Raw genomic sequence first — 21369 nt, forward strand, 5'->3', positions numbered from 1 at the left:
TCCATCTTTCCTCCAAGGAGGTTAGGGTGGTGTATCTGATTCTCACCACCCTCATTTAATTCTTCCAGCAACCCTGTGAGGTAGCTTAGGTTGGGAGTAAGTGACTGGCCCAAGCTCTCCCACTAACCTCCATAGCCCAGTGGGGTTTTGAACCCTGCTCCCAGTCCAGCACTCTATGTCATTCTGTCTCTACATGGGACAGGTGCAAGGGAAGACCGAATAACCAGGAGACCCCTGGGCTGGGCCATGGGCAGGATCAAGCCAGAAGCCAGGAGCAAATAGAAAGTTGGGAGTGAGGGACACATGAGGAACAAGAGAGAAATCAAAACCAAATTGAGAACCTGGGCGAACCAGGAGGTGGGACCAAGGATGCAAGAACAAACTGGATGCAAGAACAAACAGGAGGACCTCATCGCACAAGTCAGAGTCAGCTGGAGCAGAAAGCCCTTTATATGCCCGGAAAGATCAAGTGCCCAACTTGGGTGAGCAGAGTCAGTCTCCGGCCAGAGAGTTCTACACTGAGAAGATTGCCACTTGCAGTTCAGTACTTCACCACATGGGGCAGCCACAAACAGATTCAAGCCGCTCCTGGCAGCAGGCATGACTATAATGTTTAAACAGGTGTGGGGTTTTTTTGCATACTGTGACCAGGCATTACTGATTATGGCAGAAGCAAAGGGAAAGCAAACTTACTATTCTAGAAGACAAACAGATCTCTCTGCCCCTAGACATAGTAACCTTTTAGTGGCATTTTCCTCTCAGAACAGTGGGCATCAATTAAAGACTACTGCGTATTCAAACCATTTTTTTGTGGGTTGTGTGGTTTAAAATAAAATAGGGTGAGTGGCCAGTATTTTCATTCTTCAGGATTTAGCTCCCTCCTTAGGGTCACCCAAAATTCAGTCTCTGAGTGGGTGTGTGGACCATGCAGTGCACGACAGTTATGAAGTACAGTGGTACCTCGGGCTAAGAACTTAATTTGTTCCAGAGGTCTGTTCTTGAAACTGTTCTTAACCTGAGGTACCACTTTAGCTAATGGGGCCTCCCACTGCCGCAGCGCCACCACCGTGTGATTTCTGTTCTCATCCTGAAGCAAAGTTCTTAACCCAAGGTACTATTTCCGGGTTAGTGGAGTCTGTAACCTGAAGCATCTGTAACCTCAGGTACCACTGTATATGCACTATCAAGAATGTATTGTAAGGCCATTATGGGTTTTTTCTATGTGATGGTATAGTAAATGCATATAGAACATCAAAGGTGACAAAGAGCCTCCAACAATGTATGTGCAAGCATGGATCCGGTGCAGGAGAGTGGTGTTACAAGTGTGTCCCTATTTTTATCTGTGAAACTTTGTACCAGAAAGTACCCATGTTGCATCTCTTACATGTGCAAATATTTGGTACAATAAACATATAAGCATTCGTACCAACTCCACCAAGACTACGAGTCTTGGGGTTCTCACTTCTAATGTGCATATTCTACAGCTTTAACCTGCCTTCCACAACCTGGTGCCCCTTCAGATGTTATAGGACTACAATTCCCATCATACCTGGCCATTGGCTGGGTCTGATGACAGTTCAACAACATCTGAAAGGCGAAACTTGGGGAAGGGTGTTCTAAAAGATTGCAGGTTCATAGAGGCAAGAAGAGGCTGGAAGAAGCTGAAAGCAGAGACACATTGTTCATGCACAGGGCTTTGTGCAAATTTGGAAATGAGAAAAAACAAATCCCCCACAAGTTCCATTTCAGAAACAAGGCCAGGTAATCTGAAACCTGAATTTCTCTCCAGATGTAGGGATGACAAGAACTTCTGAAGCAATGTATTCCTGTTGTGTTTTATGATTTTCCTGATGTTGTAAGTGAGCCGGAACTGGTCTGTGACCATAATAATAAAATTCATTCGAATTTCTGAAGTGTTCCTATTATAGCTTAGGAAAACCAAAAACTGGAGAAACAGGGTCCCATTATCTTTGTGCTCTGCAGCTGGCACATTTCACTTTGCTTCTGAGCAGCAGTGAAAACACATTTCACATTTAATTCACACCCATTTTCTTAAAAATGGGGGAGGGGGAATTTATAGGCCATGTTTGCACTGGGACAACCTTGAATTTTAACGCTGTTGAGATTCTGCAGAAGCTCCCCACCATGAACTATAGTAATTAGATCATTATATAACAGAGCGGCCATAGTCCTTACACTGGCGATTCTGCCAGCAAATACTTTATGTGCACAGGAACTCTGCAGAATGGAGAAAGGAAGCTACTTATCACCGCGCAAGGGAAAAGCCTATAGTTTCTGTTGGCATGAAGATCCTATGTCAATTTTTTAAAAAACAACACGATTTATATCCTATTCGCATATGCAAACCCTTCCCTGTGGAAAGAGTGAGAGGCATGGGAATGGGGTGAAGATGAAAGCAGGGATACAGAAGGGTATGAGGAATAGGAAACGATGGTGGCGTCATAATTGTGCAGAAGGCAAAATGGATGCTTAGCAGTCATATGAGTGGGAGGAGGAAGATTCATCGGGTTACCATGGCCTGTGTGCAAGGAAGGGTTGGAGAAAAAGAGGGGGAGAAAAAGGTAATAGAGGCAGGTAATAGAGGCACATCTGAAAAAAATAAATTGAGAAATAACAGGGTTGTGAATTAATTGGTCCAAATCAGAGATGTTGATATTTCACTACGATGAAGGTGAAAAATGAAAAATTTTGAAGGGAAAAAAAAACCAGATATAAAATTAAGAAATTATTAGGGAATGAATATAACAAGGAATTTAGAAAATTTAGAACAAGAGAATCTTAAAAAATTAAAGAGGGAAATTAAGGAAAAGTTGGAGGAATATACAAAAATTAAGCTTTCATAGTTTGGAAGAATAGCAATAATTAAAATCAAAATTTTGTGTAGAATAAATTTTTAATTTAGAATGTTACCAAGTAAGATATCAGAGACAGAGGTAAAGGGTTGGCAAAGTATAAATAATAAATTTTGTAATGGCGATAAGTAACCTATAATTAATAAAAGAAGATGGTATAATCCCCAGAAAACAGGTGGTTAAGGGGAAACAAGAAATGAAAGAATATACAAAATTTGAAAAAAAACTATAGAAAGAGGAGATAAAGAAGAAAATGTCATTATAAAAGAGGAAACCAGTGAAATTCATAAAATATTAGTAGAAATGAAGGATCAACAAGATCAATTAAAAGAGGTGTAGGAAAAGGAGATAACAGGGCAGATAAATAGTCAAAGCTGGAGAAAAATATGGGAGAAACACACTTTAAAAATGTTGTCTATAAGGATACAAGAAAATTATTATAAATTAGTATGGAGATGGTATTTAGCACCAGTAAGATTAAATCAAATAAACAAGGAATATTCGGTGTTATGTTGGAAGGGGATGCCAGGAAACCGAGACTTATGTTTACATGAGGTGGGGGTGTAAATATGTACAATTTTGGGGGCACTGGGTTAAAGCTGACTGAAAGTCCAGAAGTAGCATTATTATCAATTTACAATGGAGGGGAAGGTTTGCAGGCTATGAAGGACTTGCTCACAAATTTATTGACAGCTGCACGAGTTATTATATCTACAAAGTGGAAGGGGTAAGGTGAATATAAAATGAAAGAATGGTATAAAGAGGTGTGGGATTAATGATAAATTAACATGTGCTATTAAGGTAAGACAGGGTATGTGCAGGAGAAATGATTTTGAGGAGATATGGAAGGTATGTAGAATTTGTACTGTTAAAATGGAAAGGGGTCAAACCATCGCAAGAGGTGTTGAAATTTTGGGAGGTTGGATAGTTACAATGGAATGGTCTTGGGCAGGGGTCAGCAATTTTTTTCAGCAGGTGGCCGGTCCCCTATCCCTCAAACCTTGTGTGGGGCCGGACTATATTTTTTTTTGGGGGGGGGGGAATGAACGAATTCCTATGCCCCACAAATAACCCAGAGGTGCATTTTAAATAAAAGGGCACATTCTACTCATGTAAATAACACACTGATTCCAGGACCGTCTGTGGGCTGGATTTAGAAGGCGATTGGGCCGGATCCGGCCCCCGGGCCTTAGTTTGTCTACCCATGGTCAGAACAGAACAGAACAGACCTTTTCCAGAGCATTTTGGGGAGGACCTGTTTGATAGTAATAATACTACAGTGGAACCTTGGGTTACAAACGCCTCGGGTTACAAACTCTGATAACCCGGAAGTAGTACCTCGGGTTGCGAACTTTGCCCAAGGATGAGAACGGAAATTGCGCCGCGGCAGCGGGAGGCTCCATTAGCGAAAGCGCGCCTCAGGTTAAGAACGGATTCGGGTTAAGAACGGACCTCTGGAACAAATTAAGTTCGGAACCCGAGGTACCACTGTATTGAGTAAATTCTGCTGACCTAGAAATATTTCACCTGCAGGGCTCCTCTCCTTGTTGTTGATGATGATCTTAATGTTTTATTGTTCATTTTAAATTGACTGTTAGCCGCCTGGAGCGGTGAGGTGTCTGTCTCTTTTTCGATGGATAGGTAGAAGGATTTTTATTTTTTATTTTTACAAAGACCTAGTTCTAACCAAGGCATGCCAAAGAGACAAATAAAATGTTCAGAACAGGCCACACCAAATGGTGCGTTGGCAGAATGTCACAAAAGTTGATATGACTTGGCAGCAGATATACAGGGACAGAAGTTTTGGATTCAGCTGGAAAGATGAGAAGTCCCATATGATTATGTCAAAGTAAGTATTTGAAAGCTGTCACTGAAAACAGAGATGACAGCACAAAGTGGGGAGGAAAAGAGAAATGTCTAGACGTGTGGTGAGGCTCCCCAAGTTACGCAGAATGACAACAGAAGAAAAAGAAAATCAGGATTTGTAAACGTGCTCCTTTGATTCCTGCCCCCCCCCCAAAAAAAATCCCAGTGCTAAATGGTCCAACCACTCTACAAATGGCTTTGTGGTTTTATTACAATATAACAAATAAAAATAAAATTTAAAACATGGATATTTTTCTTAAAAGGAAGACCATTTCCCCATTTCAGTTGAATCACTCATCATAGTAGCATTTGTTTTGGACCTTAGGAAGAGCGCTGGCACTGAGAAACAGGATTTCTTTACTTAGAAAGCATTAATGCTGCCTGCAGAGAGGTTTTCACAGGGCAGACTGGAACGGCTTGCAAAATGCACCCAGGTATTCTGGGAGCGTATGAATATAAGCAGAAAGCTGGTCGTGCACACACAGCAAAGCCCTTCTGAGAGACCTCGCTTTTACCCACACCCCCTCCTTCTACCTAAGTTCCTGACCTCTTGTGTGCAGTCTGTCAATCACACGGAATCTTATCCAGCCATAAACATATCCTTTGTGACATGCACAAACTTGAGGGGAAGATAAAGCTAACTTTACAGCTTCACGTACCATAAGCTGGGATTTGAACTCGCACCATTATATATATAAAAGAGCAATGCACTAGCTTAGGGGGCAGCTTTTACTCTGCATTTCTAAAGCGGGAGGCAAGATTACATCTTCCCAGATCTCAAAGGGACCTTCTTCTATTTTTACAGATGCCCATCTGTTCTGCAGAGTAAACATACCAAGGAACAGGAGGAAGTTCTAGCAGCTGCAAGACCGACCATGCATTTCCACAGTGGCTCCTCATCTTGGCTGTTGAACCTTGGTTTCCCCCACCCTTTCCTTAGCCACAATTTACTTACCCTTCAACATTTCTCCGATGAAAATATGGATGTCCTATTCAATAACAACAACAACAACAATTATTATTATTGTTGTTGTTGTTGTTTAGTCGTTCAGTCGTGTCCGACTCTTCATGACCCCATGGACCAGAGCACGCCAGGCACTCCTGTCTTCCACTGCCACCCGCAGTTTGGTCAGATTCATGTTTGTAGCTTCGAGAACACTGTCCAACCATCTCGTCCTCTGTCTTCCCCTTCTCCTTGTGCCCTCCATCTTTCCCAACATCAGGGTCTTTTCCAGGGAGTCTTCTCTTCTCATGAGGTGGCCAAAGTATTGGAGCCTCAGCTTCACGATCTGTCCTTCCAGTGAGCACTCAGGGATGATTTCCTTAAGAATGGATGCATTTGATCTTCTTGCAGTCCATGGGACTCTCAAGAGTCTCCTCCAGCACCATAATTCAAAAGCGTCAATTCTTCGGCGATCAGCCTTCTTTATGGTCCAGCTCTCACTTATTACCCCACCCATCTGACTGGGTTGCCCCAGGCACTCTGGGTAGCTTCCAACATACAGTGGTACCTCGGGTTACATACACATTGGGTTACATATGCTTCAGGTTACAGACTCTGCTAACCCAGAAATAGTGCTTCAAGTTAAGAACTTTGCTTTAGGATGACAACAGAAATCGTGCTCCGGGAGGCTCCATTAGCTAAAGTGGTGGTTCAGGTTAAGAACAGTTTCAGGTTAAGAACAGACCTCTGGAAAAAATTAAGTACTTAACCTGAGGTACCACGGTATATAAAAAATAAACATTTTTTAAAAAACTTCCCTATACAGGGCTGCCTTCAAATGTCTTCTAAAGGTTGTACAGTCGTACCTCGGAAGTCGAACGGAATCTGTTCCGGAAGCCCATTCGACTTCCAAAATGTTCCAAAACCAAGGCACAGCTTCCTATTGGCTGCAGCTCCTGCAGCCAATAGGAAGCCACGGAAGCCGCGTCGGATGTTTGGTTTCCAAAGAACGTTCACAAACCAGAACACTCACTTCTGGGTTCGCTGCGTTCAGGAGCCAAAACATTTGACTCACAAGGTGTTCGACTTCTGAGGTACGACTGTACAGTTACTTATTTCATTGGCTCTGAAGGGGGAGGGTCACATAGCTCCATACCCTCCAACCTTTCTGCGATGAAAAGGAAAAGTGGGACGTTCTGGGATCAAATCAGAAACCAGGATGGCTTCTGTAAATCTGGGACTGTCCCTGGAAAATAGGGACACTTTGAGGGTCTGGAATTATCATAATTTAGTCAGGTTTCAGCTGTGGCAGATAAAAGGAGTAGAGCTAGGAATTATCCACATAGTAAAACACTCATTTAGCTTTCATATTTTCTTTTTTGTACAGAGGAGGGGAAATGTTACTAGTCCTTATGAATGCCAAAGGAAAGGCTGATTCAATGTGGAAAAGCAGTATTTTCAAACACTGGCATATGTGCGCATAGAGCTCTTCTGAGGTCAAGTATGTGATGTCCTCTTTGATAAATGAAGAAGAGCCTGTAAATCCCTTTCACATGCTCCTTGTATCACAGTTGCAGACAGTATCAGACAATGGCATCAATCATTTTATAATGGCATCATGTATTTTAATATTCTGTTGGAAGCCTCCCAGAGTGGCTGGGGAAACCAAGCCAGATGGGCGAGGTATAAATAATAATAATAATAATAATAATAATAATAATAATAATAATGTAAAGGTAAAGGTACCCCTGCCCGTACGTGCCAGTCGTGACCGACTCTGGGGTTGTGCGCCCATCTCACTTAAGAGGCCGGGGGCCAGTGCTGTCCGAAGACACTTCCGGGTCACATGGCCAGCGTGACGAAGTTGCTCTGGCGAGCCGGCACCAGCGCAGCTCACGGAAACGCCGTTTACCTTCCCGCTATAAAGCGGTACCTATTTATCTACTTCCACTTTGACATGCTTCCGAACTGCTAGGTGGGCAGGAGCTGGGACCAAAAGACGGGAGCTCACCCCACCGCGGGGATTCGAACCGCCGACCATGCGATCGGCAAGCCCTAGGCGCTGAGGTTTTACCCACAGCGCCACCCACGTCCCAACAAATAATGATGATGATGATAATAATAATAATAATAATAATAAACCAAGGGATCAACCCTATGTTTTGCCAGGGAGGGATGCATGTCAGGTGCAACGTGGAAACTGGAAAAATGCCAAAGAGCATTTCAATTCCCAGGGGTAGAAATCCCACTTCTCATGTTTTCCTGGTCCACTTTGAATTTGCTCTTACACCTCTCAATAGCGATCTGGTCAGAAACCTCAAAATCAATGCAGAACAATGATAAGGGAAAGGATAATAACCTTTCTGACTTTACCATAAAATAAAAAAGTAGGGGACAGGCTATTGAAAAGCAACTCATGGAAGTAGGACCCCAGCCTTGCAACTTCTTCCTAATAAAAGATTTATGGACAAGAGCAGCACAATTGTAAGCAAATCAGGAATTCTTTCGCACACAAAGGCTGTGCACGTTTTCTCCCGGAGGAAAGTCTATACAGTATTTACAAGAGCTGTAATGGGAGAAATATGGTGGAAAGCAGATATAAAATGCTTTTGAATGGTCTTTACTCTGCAAACTCAACTGTAAGGGTGAGCATTGTGACAGTGTGTTTGCACATTTTCATGTTGTTCTTAATCTGTTGGATTTTGATAGAGACCATGTCTATTCTTTTTATTTTGTAAATTTATAAACCATCCTTCCTCCCAAAGGAGTCCAGGGCAGTAGGCACATTTGTGATGAAACAATGCAACTAGAAATAAAATTCTAAAATGTTAATTCCTAATTTAAGGACATGAATAAAGGTAAAGGGTAAAGGAACCCCTGACAATTAGGTCCAGTCGTGACCGACTCTGGGGTTGCGGCGCTCATTTCGCTTTATTGGCCGAGGGAGCTGGTGTACAGCTTCTGGGTCATAAGGCCAGCATGACTAAGCCGCTTCTGGTGAACCAGAACAGCACACGGAAATGCCGTTTACCTTCCCGCTGAAGAGGTACCTACTTATCTACTTGCACTTTGACGTGCTTTCGAACTTCTAGGTTGGCAGGAGCAGGGACCGAGCAACGGGAGCTGACCCCATCACGGGGATTCGAACCGCCAACCTTCTGATCGGCAAGTCCTAGGTTCTGTGGTTTAACCCACAGAGCCACCCGCGTTCCAGGACATGAATGCATCCATACATATCCATAACTATTCTATAGATTTATACAGACCAGGGTTGGGAAACCTTTGGCACCCCAGATGTTGCGGAACAGCAACTCCCATCAACCCAAAAAAGCATGGCCAATGGCATGAGGAGAGTTGTAGTCCAACAACATCTAAAGGGACAAAGGTTCCTCATACCTGACACAGACCCAGTAGCTCCCATGATACTAATCACAAGCTGGACTTGCTGGGAAATGGAGTCCAACAACATGGGAAGGACTTCAGGTTCCCCACCTCCATCTTAGACCAATGGAAGATTATAGTGCTTAGAAACAGTCACTACAATGTCTTTGCTCTCAATAGGCAACTGGCTCTTCGTCTCACCAGCAAAAGCCTCAGCATGTCTACTCAGAAGTAAGTCCTACTGAAGTCAATCCAGCTTACTCCTAGCTAAGTGGGCTCAGGGTTGCAGCCTCCTTCCACCTCCCAGGAGAAATGATAATAATGTTTTTGGAATAAATTACAGTTAATGAAATCACAAAAAATATTTCATACCCTTAACTTTGGCCTCAAGGAAAGACAGCCCAAAGATTCTGCAAGGCCCCTGTCAGAGAGAAGGAGCCCCCTTCCTTCATTTTTCTAACTGTAACTAATTGGTGGATTCCTCAGGATGCTACAAGACCTTTTTAATGTGCATGTCTGGGATGTTCAGAATGTGGCAGACCTCTAATGTGATGTTACTTAGCAAGCCTGGCAATGGAAAGCACCGTGACATTCTGTAGTGCAGAAGCAAAACAAAACAAAAAGATCCATCTCCAGACCCATCATAATTTACCACCAGAGAGAATTATGGGAATTGGGCCTGCCCCCTTTTCCCTTCAGGGGATCTTCAGCTCCTGATATTTCTAAAACAGACTTCATTATCCAAGCCATCATTTCCATTTATCAGTGCCTTGCAGCACTCGCTATTCTCAGTTCAAAGAGTGTCACGTCCATCAATCACTGCACGGCCTTCATTTTCCTTTGTCTCCTCCAGCCATCAAACTTTTTTTTTTTTTTTTAATGCTGCTTCTAGCATCAAGGGATGGCGGCACCGAGAAGGCCAGGTGCCCTTTTCTAATGACAATAACTGGAAGATGCAAAGATTAGAGAACTTTGTGAGACTTGCCTTCTATGAAATGGTTGCTGAAACCTGGATAGGACACAGTGTGAAGTAGCACCATTTCACCCATAAGTCCATAGAACAAAGGTGGGCATTGTGATGCCCTCCTTTGCTGGACTCCATCTCCCATCACCCCTAGTATTGGCCATTCTGATAGGGCTGGTGGGAGTTGGAGTCCAAAGGCATCCAGAAGCTACCGTGTTGGCTACCCCTACTGTAGAAAGCAAAGGGACACAGGTGGCGCTGTGGTCTAAACCACTGAGCCTCTTGGGCACGCTGCTCGGAAGGTCAGTGGTTCGAATCCCCATGATGGAGTGAGCTCCCGTTGCTCGGTCCCTGCTCCTGCCAATCTAGCAGTTCGAAAGCACGCCATTGCCAGTAGATAAATAGGTACCGCAGTGGCGGGAAGGTAAACAGCGTTTCTGTGCGCTCTAGCTTCCGTCATGGTGATCCATTGCGCTGGACGTGCTTTAGTCCTGCTGGTCACATGACCTGGAAAATGTCTGCAGACAAACGCCTGCTCCCTCAGCCTGAAAGCGAGATAAGTGCTGCAACCCCATAGTCGCCTTTGACTGGAGGGGTCCTTTGCCTTTACCTTTACCTAGAAAGCACAGGTTGATCTTCCTTCTCATTTTGACAGTGCTGTCTTATGGCATGGCATAGCTTATATTCTCACCTGGTTTAGGCGGCCAGCGGAAGCCATTCCTGGGGTGTGGCTGCTGTCATATGTTGACAGCTTCTAGGAGCCAAGGCTGACAGCTGAATGCAAGGTGGAGACCAAAGGTGGACGAACTACCCCAGAAGCAGTATGATGTCCCCAACCAGAGGTATTACTCCTCTCCTAACACCCTACACACATACAAGTATTATCATGGTTTTCATATATAATTTCTCATTTCTTTTGCCTCCTAGCTTTCTGGCCTCAGCGAGAAGTCTGGGATATCCAGACCAAAAGCAATGTCCTTAGCCTTAGCAATGTCCTTAGCAACCTTAGCCTTTTTTCAGAGCTATATCTGCAGGGAGAGAATGCTCAGGGTGACCCAGGGGGCGACATCTTTCCTTTAGCAGCAGCTTCTGTTGCTCATCTGAAAGACCGAAAAGGTGGCTTTCATGGTTTATTAGCCCAAGGTTTGTGTATATGAATCCACAGGATGCCCAGATGCATTAACATTGCATCGCTGTTAATGACTGTAATCCTTCTGATGCAATCAAGGCCTGCTGTGCTGTGATTAATTTTGAATATTCAAACCCCCTAGTCCTCAGGAACAATAGGAATGAGAGGAGACAATTTTTTTTAGAAAGGATCAGCTGTAGGCTAAAGAGGGATTCGGTTCCATAGAGACATTTCACTTCGGGTTAAGATGCCTACAAAACTCCAGCCAGGTGTATTGATTTAGTGCACCATTAAAGAAGCATCTGCGAAAGCAAAACATGCCCATCATAAAAATAAATAAATACGGGAAGCCAATCTTTGCAGCTTAGAATAATTAACAGAAGGTGAGGCATTGAAATGATTGCACCACATTGAAAGCATCAACCTCAGTTCCCTGTCTGACTAGTTGAATTTGCAATTGACAACGTATGGGACTCAAGATGGAAGGTGCTTAGATTTTGTCACCATTTTTATATGACATGCATCCATGAGATTCCCAGACTGTGGTAGTCAGCAGATAACATACAACCATTTTGATGTTACTCTCCCCTGCTTTTTGCGTTTTTAAAACCACAGATCTAATCAACATGTGAAGCTGACAATATACTGTGAGCATAGTAATGAGGACTCTGTTTCCTTTCCTCCAGTCCCCCAAACTTTTTAAGACTATACAGAGAGATGAGAGAAGGAAGAGAAATGGCCTAGTTAGTGATACCTAATCTATGCCCATCAAAATGAACAATGGCATTTGCTCTTCTTTCACAGATAAACATGTCATTTCGTTTTGTGTTTATCTTTTTTCTCCTTTTTGGACAAGGAAAACGTTTGATGCTGGCAAGAGAGAAACATTATTTATTGCAATTTAAGATGTGGTTCTCATACCTAATGATTGGTTTCGAGTCTCATGGTCCCTCAGGTACACCAAGCAGTGACACGGACAGGCCTTTTCCAGACTGTGATTAAGGTAATTGAATCAGAAATGGATTGGGAATGCAACTAATTTTATTAAAATGCTCAGAGTTTGAATTTTCTCTTTATTTATTTCTTTTTTAAAAAGCATAGGGACAATAAATTACTGCAAATTATGGTGCTCTCCAGAAAAGCAGCTCATATATCTAGAAGAGAGTACAACGTGCGATCTTGAAAATCTGGGAGTTTGCAATAACATCAGTGGGGTGTTGTCATTTCATTACATTTATTAAGCTAATGGGACAAGAAGCCCCCAGCACATCAACATATCTTCAAAATCCACTGACTACACACACATCGAGTGGCCGGTGCCTCTCATACAATAGAAAATCAATTTCCCCCCAACCTTTGATTCTAAAAGCAAGATATTTACTTGCTGATGGCTAATCAAGGGAGCACTTCTTTCAACTAACACTTTGCCTGTGAGTGCACTTGCAGGGAATGCTATAGCCCAACAGTGAGGTCATCACAGCCTGCTGTAGATTTACATTCGCATGGTTCAAGCTGTGATTAGTTAATCAAGCCAGCCTTTCAAACTACTGCGGTAATAATTTCAGAATGTGGTGCCTAGTCAACTGCGACATCCTTCTCTCACAGGCTGATACAGAGACTTAGCACAACAGAAGCACTGCTATGAGACCACGGGAAGTTATGAACTACACCTGCAATAGCCAAAATATGTCTTGTTATAGGTTTCAGCATGTGTGTGTCAGTCTGGGTTATATTTGCAGGTCCCTTGCAGGCCAAGGAGGTTTAGAATCTAGCAGAAGAGGCTGCTGAACTGGTCAGAGAAGTTTCTTTGTAAGATAATGGGCTCAGATGGCCAGTTAAGGGCTGCCATTCACATGTCCATTCATATGCCTTATTATTTATACCCTGCTCATCTGGCTGGGTTTCCCCAGCCATTCTGGGCAGCTTCCAACAAAATATTAAAAATACAATAAAACAATATAAATATATTTTAAAAAATTAAAAATTGCCCAGCAGCAGCTTAGAGACCAACTAAGTTTGTTCTTGGTATGAGCTTTCGTGTGCATGCACACTTCTTCAGATACACTGAAACAGAAGTCACCAGACCCTAATACATAGTGAGAGGGTGGGGAGGGGTATTACTCAGAAGGGTGGTGGGAACAAGCGATAAGCTGATAGGTGTGGTAAACCTGTTGACAACTGTTAACGACTGCAGTTGGTCTTACAGGAAAAAGCAAGGGGTGAGATGGCCCAAAATAGCTTCATCATGTATAATGAGATAAGAATCCAATGTCTCTATTCAGACCAGGTCTCCCTATGGTTTTAAGTTTGGTAATAAGTTGTAATTCAGCAACTTCTCTTTCCAGTCTATTTCTGAAATTTCTGAGCCCCTCCATCCTATGCTCAGGTTGCATATATGTGCAAATAAAACCAGTTTTAGCCTAAAGACACCAAAGTTTCCATTAACTTGCATTCCAAGGAAATTGAACCCTCAGTAAACACTGGGATTCCTGGAGTCTCTTGCTGCTCCAATGAATGCATGCAACAGTATGAACTAGCAGCCTCAGTGACATTCCAGAGCCCAGCACAGAAAATTTCCATATCGCTGGTGCCCACAAGTCAAAGTGTTGGTGTGGGAACTTGTTATGCCACCCTCCAGAAGAACTCAATGGCTGGCTCTTTGCTTTATGGCAGCACTGGGGTGGACTTTATGGCAGTCACAAGGTGGTTATCATTTGTAGCAACCTCCACATGGTGCTGGGAAGTGGTGCTCTTCATCTAAACAATAGGAAGGAGTGGGAAAAGAATGTCTGTTCATGATGTGAGGCAAGGGAAATGGTTTATGTCCCTTTGTGCCAAACACTAACATTGCTCAACGTTGTACCCGGCTGCCTATGTTGGATTTGCAGGATTAATTTGAATACGGCAAGACTGTCAGACTTTATGTGTCAGTGAGCACATCTGGAATTCTGAGACAGTGATGGTCCCCAATCACAAAATGGCTGCCATGGGTTGTGTGGTATAAAACAAAATTGTTGCCATGGGTTGTGTGGTATAAAACAAAATGGTTGCCATGGGTATGTGGCATAACAGAAAATGGCTGTTGTGAGGGGTGTGGTGTAACAAAAATGGCTGCTGTATCTAAAAAATTGCCTCCCAAAAAATGGGGAAAGACACTCGCTCACAGAGAGAAGCTTGTTGCATCTCTCCACTGTTCAGAATGGAAGGGAGTTTGCATATTCAATGAAATGTTGTCATGTTTGAGGTGGAATTTTTAATATAGGTGACGCAAAGCCAGTGCAAACAGGAACTAAACAGGAAGAGCAAACAGTATATTGTGTATTGTGGGTTTTGTGGAAATATTTACTGTGCCCTTTTTCCAAGTGCCATAGAAGATACTAGTGGGATTGCTGGTATCCATGAGTGCCATGTTGGGAATACAGTGGTACCTTGGGTTACATATGCTTCAGGTTGCATACGCTTCAGGTTACAGACTCTGCTAACCCAGAAATACTGCTTCAGGTTAAGAACTTTGCTTCAGGACGAGAACTGAAATCGTGCTCCAGCGGCACAGCAGCAGCAAGAGGCCCCATTAGATAAAGTGGTGCTTCAGGTTAAGAACAGTTTCAGGTTAAGTACGGACCTCCGGAATGGATTAAGTACTTAACCCGAGGTACCACTATACAGAAAGGGGTTGGGGGGGGTGATAGTGGGTAGGTGAAAAGCTACCAGTCAAACACTGTACCAGTGGCAGTAGACTTCATGGGACCACTGTGGTGCAGAAGTGGATTGGACAGGGAGGAGTAATTTCAAGGCCATGAATGGGAAAGGCAGTAAATGAAGACAAGAATGGGATTTCATTGTTGGGCTTCCTCAGTAAGATTTGTGAATCTTTGCCCTATCCATCCATCTGAGGTGAACTAAAAGTTGTAGTTGTTGTCCTTTCTCCCTGCACGCAGACTCTCTCTTTCTTCTTCCATCCCTGCTAGCTACTCCCAGGCGGTAACACAAACTATCCCACAAATAAGGTCAATGCAGCAAATGGAAAGGAAGAGAATTGCTTCCATTTGCTGTTGTCAGATGTTAGTGTTGTCTTAATCAACCCTAACAGGGCCTTTAACGGGTAAATCCTATACTCACATTACACCAGGAACAGAGATAGGCCACTCCTATTCTTGAGAAACAGCTGCCATATTTAATGGGTGGTCAGCCCAGGAAGGGAGGGGGGAAACACACACAACCAGAAAATCCAAAAAATGCATTTTAAAAATTGACAGACTCATCCCCTTGGAACACCACTAGAGCCCAGCAAAGCCACCTACATGTTACACAGACCTCAATGCATGCCCCCATGACATCCCCTGCATCACACCACACCCACCCCACCCACCAAGACCACAACATCACTGCCCCATCAGCCTCAGTGACACACCAGTAATGGCCATGTTACTGCAAATCCCCAGGAATCAATGCAAGCAGGAGTTCAAATCCTTTCTCTTCTTACAAGCAGTGTTGAATGTGTGCCGCACAGAGGTGTAAGGAAAAGAGGCACAGCACAAGACCCACAAGATGCCAGCAGAGAGCGTACATACACACAGCCCTCCAGGGACAAGGGCTGAAGTTGCACCCAGAGAGAAAAATACATTTGCCAAGCGGCTAAAGGAGGGGCCCGGAGATGTCGTGCATGCAGAGTGGCAACAACATTCTCCAGTGGCCCACTGGACTGAGAACATAGGAAGAGCTGGCTGGATCTTGGCTCATCTGTCTCAGCATCCTGTTCTCACAGCGGCCAACCAGATGCCTGTGGGAAACCAGGAAGCAGAAATCAAGTACAGGAGCAGCCTCCCCTCCTGTGGTCTCTAGCCACTGGTATTCAGAAACATTACTGGTTCCAGCTGTGGAGGCAGAGCTGAGCCATCATAGAAGCAGGAGAGAGGAGTTTTGGGCCCCATCAGGGGAATGTTCAAATGAGTCCCCACTCATTTTTTGGATGCCTGGTTGAACAAATGAAGTCTGAGGTTGAATCCTGACAAGACAGAATTACTGTTCTTGGGGGACAGGGGGCAGGCTGGTATGGAGGACTCCCTGGTCCTGAATGGGGTAACTGTGCCTCTGAAGGACCAGGTGCGCAGCCTGGGAGTCATTTTGGACTCACAGCTGTCCATGGAGGCCAATGGAGGTCAATTCTGTGTCCAGGGCAGCAGTCTACCAACTCCACCTGGTACGCAGGCTGAGACCCTATCTGCCTGCGGACTGTCTCGCCAGAATGGTGCATGCTCTAGTTATCTCCCGCTTGGACTACTGCAATGCACTCTCCATGGGGCTACCTTTGAAGGTGACTTGGAAACTGCAATTAATGCAGAATGCAGCAGCTAGACTGGTGACTGGGAGTGGCCGCCAAGACCATATAACACCAGTCCTGAAAGATCTTCATTGGCTCCCAGTACGTTTCCGAGCACAATTCAAAGTGTTGGTGCTGACCTTTAAAGCCCTAAACGGCCTTTGTCCTGTATACCTGAAGGAGCATCTCCACCCCCATCATTCAGCCCGGACACTGAGATCCAGTGCCGAGGGCCTTCTGGCGGATCCATCACTGCGAGAAGTGAAGTTACAGGGAACCAGGCAGAGGGCCTTCTCGGTAGTGGCTCCTGCCCTGTGGAATGCCCTCCCAGCAGATGTGAAGGCAATAAACAACTATTTTACTTTTAAAAGACAACTGAAGGTGGCCCTGTTAAGGGAAGTTTTTAATGTCTAATGCTGTGTTGTTTTTAATATTCGGTTGGAAGCTGCCCAGAGTGGCTGGGGAAACCCAGCCAGATGGGTGGTGTATAAATAATAAATTATTATTATATTAATATGGTAAGAAACTGAAGTCAGGCAGCAGCAAAAGTGAAGAAGCTCACATTCAACCCACACTGCAAGAACTGGTTAGCCACTGTGAGACTAGGAGGCTGGACTCGGTGGGCCAGGGGCCTGATCCAATTGGGCTGTTTTATGTTATGAAGATCCTCGACCACTTGGCCACAGCAGACAGGCTTCAGACACACCACGGGATGCCCCACCCTCAGCTGCCACAACCCTTGAGGGGTTAACTCCAACAGTGGGTGTGTATTTTGGTGTTTGCTGAGGTTTCAACACTTGATGACTGCAATGTTAAAGTGATGACTTGCATGTGTGGAACAGCTATGGCAGACCAAACGCCACCCCCAGAGTTTCCCTAGCATCTCCCAATGCTTCAAACGCCATCTTTTCTTCAGGACGTTCTCTCAAAAGCTCAGATGCAAACCACTGGGTGCTAACTCATGAGGAGGCATACTTGCTTGTGCGCAAATAAGACCAAAGTCCCTTCCAATTAGCATGTTTCACTATACAGCTTTTGTGGAATGCTGAAGACTTTACCCTGGTCTTTGACACTTGATATGAGTGCTTTCAGAATCCACCCTGTTCCTGTGATTGTAATCTGTTTTAACTTATTTTCTTTCAATTGTGATAATCCACATGGGGACCTGCTGGTAAAAGAAGGTGGCTGTTGGCTGGCTGTGGAAAATCAAGGTGGGGAGGGAAGGAAGTTTATTATATAACAAGAACTCAAGGTCACCGACTGAAAAGTGGATTGACAGACCCATCAGGTTCAGGACAGACCAAAAGAAATACCTGTTTCCACAATAGCAATACTTAGGTTCTGGAATTCACTGTCACAGAAGGGCAGCCACACACCCACACAAACAAATGGATTATGCAAGCATATGGAGGATAGGTATTAGTTATGACAGCTGAGTCCATGCTCAAAGATAGTTTCCTTGTATACCAAGGGCATACACTATGGAAAGAGCTGTTGCCTTCCTGAGTTGCTTCTGTCTGGCCACTGTGAGAAAAAAAATTGTTGGACTAACTGGACTGAGAGTCTGACCCAGCCAGGCTCTTAAGATCCTCACCCGGCCGTGGAGGTCCCGGACGCAGAAGACAGCAGTGTACTGAGATGGAGCCATTCCATGGACCAGCGGTCAAGAGTCACTGCTTAAGACTGGAGAGGTGGTGAGGTGTAACCATATTGCACCATATTCCCTTTCAATCAATCTATTTACAGCCGCACAGAAGATTCAGGATCCCTCCAGCTTCAAGGATAAAATAGCAATGCTGCAATGTGCTGCAGCTGACTGGTTTTATTAGTTCTCATAATTGTCTCTTATTAATTTGTACTCTGCATAATAAAATAAGCACTCACCTTCACAGTCTGTCCAGCTTCAGGACCGTCCTGTAGATGAGAAGAAAGGGAAGGGGATGGAGGAGACTGAGATAAGAGCAGCCGACGAGTCTCTCTTGGGTATTCAAAAATATCGCCCATTAATAATTTAAATCCAATTTCATTGTGCATTAATTTATAGCGCTCTCGTGGGTATGATTTGGCGCCAAAGCTTTCGGGAACAGACACCTTTTTATTTCAGGTCCTCATCAAATAGGAAAAGGTGGTCTGAAGAGAAATAAAGGCTGCCACATTTATTCCCCCAGCCCTTGGCATCTCGTATCATAAATGCTCCCAGTAACTATGGTGCTCACCAAAATTGATGGGTGCTATTTGTAAAAGGAAAGTCAGCTGTTGGCAGACGAGGAGTGGCGTGGCAAATTGGCCATCTTTGCACAGCATGGTATTAACAAAAGGACTGGGGTATCAGGGGTGACCACTGGATCCAAAGTGTTGTTGTTATTTAGATTTTAGTAGTCCCGCTCACCAGCCACAATGTGTTTCCGGGAAATAGTTCATTAGACAAGCGTTCACATAACGAGCTGATGATCTCCATTATTTCCTATGGGGGAATTTCTAATCATGACCTCTCTCCCCACTCTTGCCATGGTTTCTGCCCCAAAATGGCTGCTGCCAACCAGCAAAGCACAAACAAGTAAGGAAGTAAGGAAGTGGACAAAGTCCAGATGTTTAAAAATGTGTGTGTGTGTGTGTGTGTGTGTGGCCTTAAACCAGGGGTTCCCAATTGGTGGTCTGTGGTCCCCAGGGGAGCCCTGTAGCCCACCCAGGGGGTCCACGGCACCATTCCCATAACAAAAACTACCACAGAGATATCAAAACTTTCAAAAGTAGGGGGTCCATGGATTGGCTTTTCAAAAACAGGCCATCCGCATTACTTTGTTAATTGGGAACCACTGCATTCAACACCACTGCATTTAACACCTCAGGACTACAATACTTCAAAGACTGATTCTCTCCATATGAACCGACCTGGACCCTGAGATCTTCTGAGGCCTTCCTTCGTGTGTCTCCTCCTCAAGAGGTCCAGAGGATGGCAATACAAGAACAGGCCTTCTCTGCAGTGGGCTCTCCATCTGTGGAATGCTCTCCCCAGGGACGTTCACCTGGCATCTTCATTATACACCTTTAGGTGCCAGGTGAAAACATTCCTCTTCAACCAGGCCTTGGATTGATTGGCATACGATGCCCTTTTAAATGTGTTATGGGAGTGGGGGTTATTGGTTTGTTTTTGTTCTTATTTTTATTATGTATTAGAATCATAGAATCATAGAGTTGGAAGAGACCACAAGGGCCATCGAGTCCAACCCCCTGCCAAGCAGGAAACACCATCAGAGCACTCCTGACATATGGTTGTCAAGCCTCTGCTTAAAGACCTCCATAGGAAATAATGGAGATCATCAGCTCGTTATGTGAACGTTATGTGTTTTTCATATTGTAATTTTATGCTGCGAACCATCCTGAGATCTACAGAAGTAGGGTGGTATATAAATGTAAGAGTAGTAGTAATAGTGCAAAACAGCTGGAGGGTTCTAGGTTGTGGAAGAGCACGATAAAGACGGCACGACAGAAGTGTTTACTAACCTGAATGGAAATGGTGAGTGAAGTCCCACCAAAATGTTGCTCCACTACATTCCCAACCAGCTGCGTTGTGCGAAATAAATCAGCCACTTCTTCAGGGCGCAGATCGCGGAATCGTTCCACAGGGCGGAGTGGGCAAATGAGAACATCTGGTTTGCATAATGTTAAGGCACAACTGACATATTATTCCATCTCAGAACGTTCCCTTCCCTTCAACATTCTAAACAGTATTTTCATATACCTAACGAACAGCCCCAAACGCCCAAGTTCTGTGATCTTGACGGGAATTCAGCACCTGCGGAAAGAAGATCTGTGCATTATTTGTCTGAATGCTTTGACCAAGCGCTCCATTTCAAATATTTCAAGCTGCATAAATGACTGAGTGAGCCTGAAAAGTCAGCTTTTGGGGAATTCCACAATTCTCTGCCTGAAGCAGTGAAGACTTGGATAGAAAATAGATGAAAATCTCGAAGAACGGTTGAAGCGCATTGAACACACATTTGCAGAATCCCCTTTTATATTCCAAGCAGTAGGTTATCTTCCTGGAGAAAACAGCACCCATTTTTTTTAACACATCCAAGCATTCTGGGCTGCATAAATTCACGTTCTGAAAGGTGGTGGTGGGTAGGGTTGCCATATGTCTGGACATTGCCATGATTCAGCAGTCGTAAGCAGTGCCTGGGCGGAAATCGCAGCAATGTTGGGGAAAATCGATTTTTCTTTAAAATAGCTCAAAAACTTCAGGTTTGTGGTTTGGTTTGGTGGTTTTGTTTTTGTTTGTTTTTTTGAGATTTTACATTTAAAAAGCTCAACAAAAAACTTCAATTTTATTTTTAGTCTTTTGTGTCTGGATTTTCACTTTAAAATATGGCAACCCTAGTGGAGGAGATTCGGGGACGCGGGTGGCGCTGTGGGTAAAACCTCAGCGCCTAGGACCTGCCAATCGTATGGTCGGCAGTTCGAATCCCCGCGGTGGGGTGCGCTCCCGTCATTCGGTCCCAGCGCCTGCCAACCTAGCAGTTCGAAAGCACCCTCGGGTGCAAGTAGATAAATAGGGACCGCTTACCAGCGGGAAGGTAAACAGCGTTCCGTGTGCTGTGCTGGCTCGCCAGATGCAGCTTGTCACGCTGGCCACGTGACCTGGAAGTGTCTGCGGACAGCACTGGCTCCCGGCTTATAGAGTGAGATGAGCGCACAACACTAGAGTCTGGCAAGACTGGCCCTTATGGGCAGGGGTACCTTTACCTTTACCTTAGTGGTGGAGATTATGAACATTGCTAGTAACAATTGTGACAAAACTGTTTTATTACACAACTTCCATGATCAGAGCTGTGACTTCAGTGGGCTTAAGCATTTTCAGATCTGTAGTGGCTTGTGGCCAATAATTCTATT

At 44.3% G+C, this 21369-nt stretch overlaps 1 protein-coding gene across 6 annotated transcripts in view; it reads right to left on the minus strand.

The window, feature by feature from the left end:
* Positions 1-21369, minus strand: part of FHIT (fragile histidine triad diadenosine triphosphatase) — a 1035351-nt gene that overhangs the window by 196916 nt on the left and 817066 nt on the right. For 5 of the 6 annotated variants that reach the window (XM_083426851.1, XM_083426850.1, XM_083426849.1 and 2 more), the window contains 2 exons: positions 19981-20126; positions 18361-18390 (listed from right to left, as the gene is read on the minus strand). In XM_083426851.1, the coding sequence (XP_083282977.1) occupies positions 18361-18390; positions 19981-20126 (176 nt within the window). The remainder of the gene's footprint in view (positions 1-18360; positions 18391-19980; positions 20127-21369) is intronic. The other variant, XM_083426854.1, reaches the window with a different exon arrangement.

The sequence above is a fragment of the Podarcis tiliguerta genome (assembly GCF_965153285.1).
Source record: "Podarcis tiliguerta genome assembly, chromosome: 2".
NCBI classification, from domain to species: domain Eukaryota; kingdom Metazoa; phylum Chordata; class Lepidosauria; order Squamata; family Lacertidae; genus Podarcis; species Podarcis tiliguerta.